At 42.1% G+C, this 2,522-nt stretch overlaps 1 protein-coding gene across 1 annotated transcript; it reads right to left on the bottom strand.

The window, feature by feature from the left end:
- Positions 1-762: 762 nt before the first annotated feature.
- On the bottom strand, positions 763-1,188 carry LOC110025836. The gene has a single exon (XM_020726501.1). The coding sequence runs from the start codon at positions 1,186-1,188 to the stop codon at positions 763-765; it is 426 nt and encodes a 141-aa protein (XP_020582160.1).
- Between the last annotated feature and the right edge of the window lie 1,334 nt (positions 1,189-2,522).

Genomic DNA, 2,522 nt, shown 5'->3' with positions numbered 1-2,522 from the left:
CCCTAGGCTACTAAAGAGGAAAAACTAGACCTCAACCAAAAATGAGGTCAACAAGGACCCTGTCCATTACTAGTTTCTCATCGAGACTTGCCTCTTGGGCTCGTTTTCCAGAAGCATGGTAGCTTCTCATTGAGCCTTGTCGCTTAAGCTTGACTTTTAGGAGTATCGTATCTTTTCGTTGAGTCTTGCATCTTGGGCTTGACTTTTAGGGGCATGGTAGTTTCTGATCCTCAAGGGGACTTTCTACATAAAAATCTTTCATGAGAAAATAAGAAAATTTCATTGAAATGACATTTTAAAACAACATGAAAATTTTGCTAAAATAAAATTAAGAGTTTATAAGTCATTCTTTTACTCAGATAAGATGAGTTGGGGTTATACTTTTCATTCGAAAACTCCAACGATTCTCTTATGGTTCCCCTCCCATTGCTCTTGTAAGTAATGACCCAGGTGACCTTGGCATATTAGACGTTCAATTTCTTCCTTTAGCTGAAAACATCTTTCATTTGAATGTCCTTTTGCTTGGTGGAAATGAAAATATTGAGACTGATCTCCACCATCTGTATTTCTTAACGGCTTCGACCACTTGAGAGTCTCTTGATCATTGATTGTCATTAAGATGCTAACATGTGACGTGCTGAGTGGCGTGTATTATTTTTTTGATTGTTGCTCATAATTCCCCTGTGGTCTAAACTTTTTTTGTTGTGAGATTTGATTGGTATCCCTATCGTTATTCTTGTGCTTGTCCCCCAATCGCTCAAATTATTCCTTATGAGCAATGATGGCCTCATCCAGAGATTTGTGCCTCAACACGGTGAACAAGGTCAACATAAGAGTGAACTGTTCCCACATCAATGATGAGTAAAAGGGTCCTGAGCGGAGCCCCCCAAGGAAGACTCCTCTTAGTAACTCTGAATCTACTCCCGGAATCTGACGGGCTTCAGTAGAGAATTTGCGGAAGTAGTCCTTCAGTGACTCTCCTTCACTTTGGTGAACTACCGAGAGATGGGATGAATCCTTGATGATCCTTTGATTTGCGATGAACTGCTCTGTGAACAGTCTGGCAAGCTCATTAAAGGTGTTTACAATGTCCCTCAACGAAGAGTAGAACCATGTTCGAGCTTGTCCTTTAAGAGTAGTCGGGAACACTTGGCACAAAAGTGCATCAGAGGTACGTTGAATGTGCATGATGGTTCAATAATGATCAATATGATCGTAGGGGTCGATTATCCCTTCATATGTATTGATGTTCAAAAGCTTAAAGCCTGTTGGGATGGGGTGTTGGAAGACTGCATTAGCTAAGGGAGAGGATTCATGTATGTTACAGTGAGTGTAGAAGCGATCATTTTTCTCTAAGGGGAACTCTTCCTGGATGAGGCATCATAGTTCGATATGAATGACATCATCTGGAATGGCAGGAAGATGTGGCGAAGTTGGGGGGGGGTCCACAGCTGCACAGGATGGATGAGTGAAACTTGCAGTATCTAGGAGTTTAGCATCACGACCTGACAGGGGAAGTGTTCATTCTTAAGGAGGTGGGCCGGTACAAGTTCCTTCGAGCAGTATGTTTCTTGTAGGTCATGGAGTTAATGGTAAACAAATTTCATCCAATGGTGTAGGCAGCTGGTGTTTGGATCCCCCGTGTAGGATCTCTAGTTGAGACTCCTCCATTTTGCGCATTCAATCTTCTATAGAAGGACCCGAAAGCCTTCGTTGGCAGGATAACCTCTTCTAGGGTGGGAAGATGAAGAAGCATGCCGCCCTTGGCTTCGTGACAGCTCCCTGGAGCGATGGGTGTAGGAGCAGGATGCCCCGTTTTCACAAATATTGGGTCTGGTGGCTATGTTGTAAACCACGTAAGTACTTTAGTTGTGGGATTGAAACTTTCCCATAGATGACACCAAACTGATGTGTGCTAGAAAATTTGTAGCGGTAGAGTAATGGATTATCTTCTTGGCATTGCACTAGGATTCAACACACACTCAGATGAAAAGGAATCAACCTGTGATGACACCAGAAGTTTTTACGTGGAAAGCCCATAAAGGGAAAAAACCATGGGGTTTGGCCTAATTATAAAAATCCACTATAAACTAAATATTACAAGTACAACCCTTGTCCTACAGGCAGGAAATTAATACAATGTCTCTCGAGTTACAATGTCGTTGCACGAAGGAATTTGTCATAAGAAATGGGCATCAATTAGTGATGATTGAAGGTAGCCGGCAAGTGTTGGTCGACAGTGGCAGAAGTGATGCAAGACTTGAGCTCCTTCTCAAAGCTTTTTTCCCATGCATCAAGTTCTCTCCCCTCTCATGAGAGGAATGAGGCTCTATTTATAAAGTTCTGGGTGCAATTAATGTAGGAATATAAACCACCTTGATCTGAAAGTCAGGAGAATTTTCTTTGACTGGGATGACGTTTGATGGACATTTGAAGGTCTTAACGATGTCGGAATAGAGTAATCTTAGGCTTGTTGGATTCATCTTGTCGAGACACTCGATTCATTATAAACTCATTGAACC

This window comes from Phalaenopsis equestris, unplaced genomic scaffold (genome assembly GCF_001263595.1).
Source record: "Phalaenopsis equestris unplaced genomic scaffold, ASM126359v1 Scaffold000334, whole genome shotgun sequence".
NCBI lineage: Eukaryota > Viridiplantae > Streptophyta > Magnoliopsida > Asparagales > Orchidaceae > Phalaenopsis > Phalaenopsis equestris.
The sequence above is the reverse complement of the archived record's forward strand: the minus strand, read 5'-3'. Positions and strand labels throughout refer to the sequence as shown.

Excerpts from the sequence above, each read along its gene's own strand:
- LOC110025836 (XM_020726501.1), bottom strand. The coding sequence starts at position 1,188 with ATGCACATTCAACGTACCTCTGATGCACTTTTGTGCCAAGTGTTCCCG.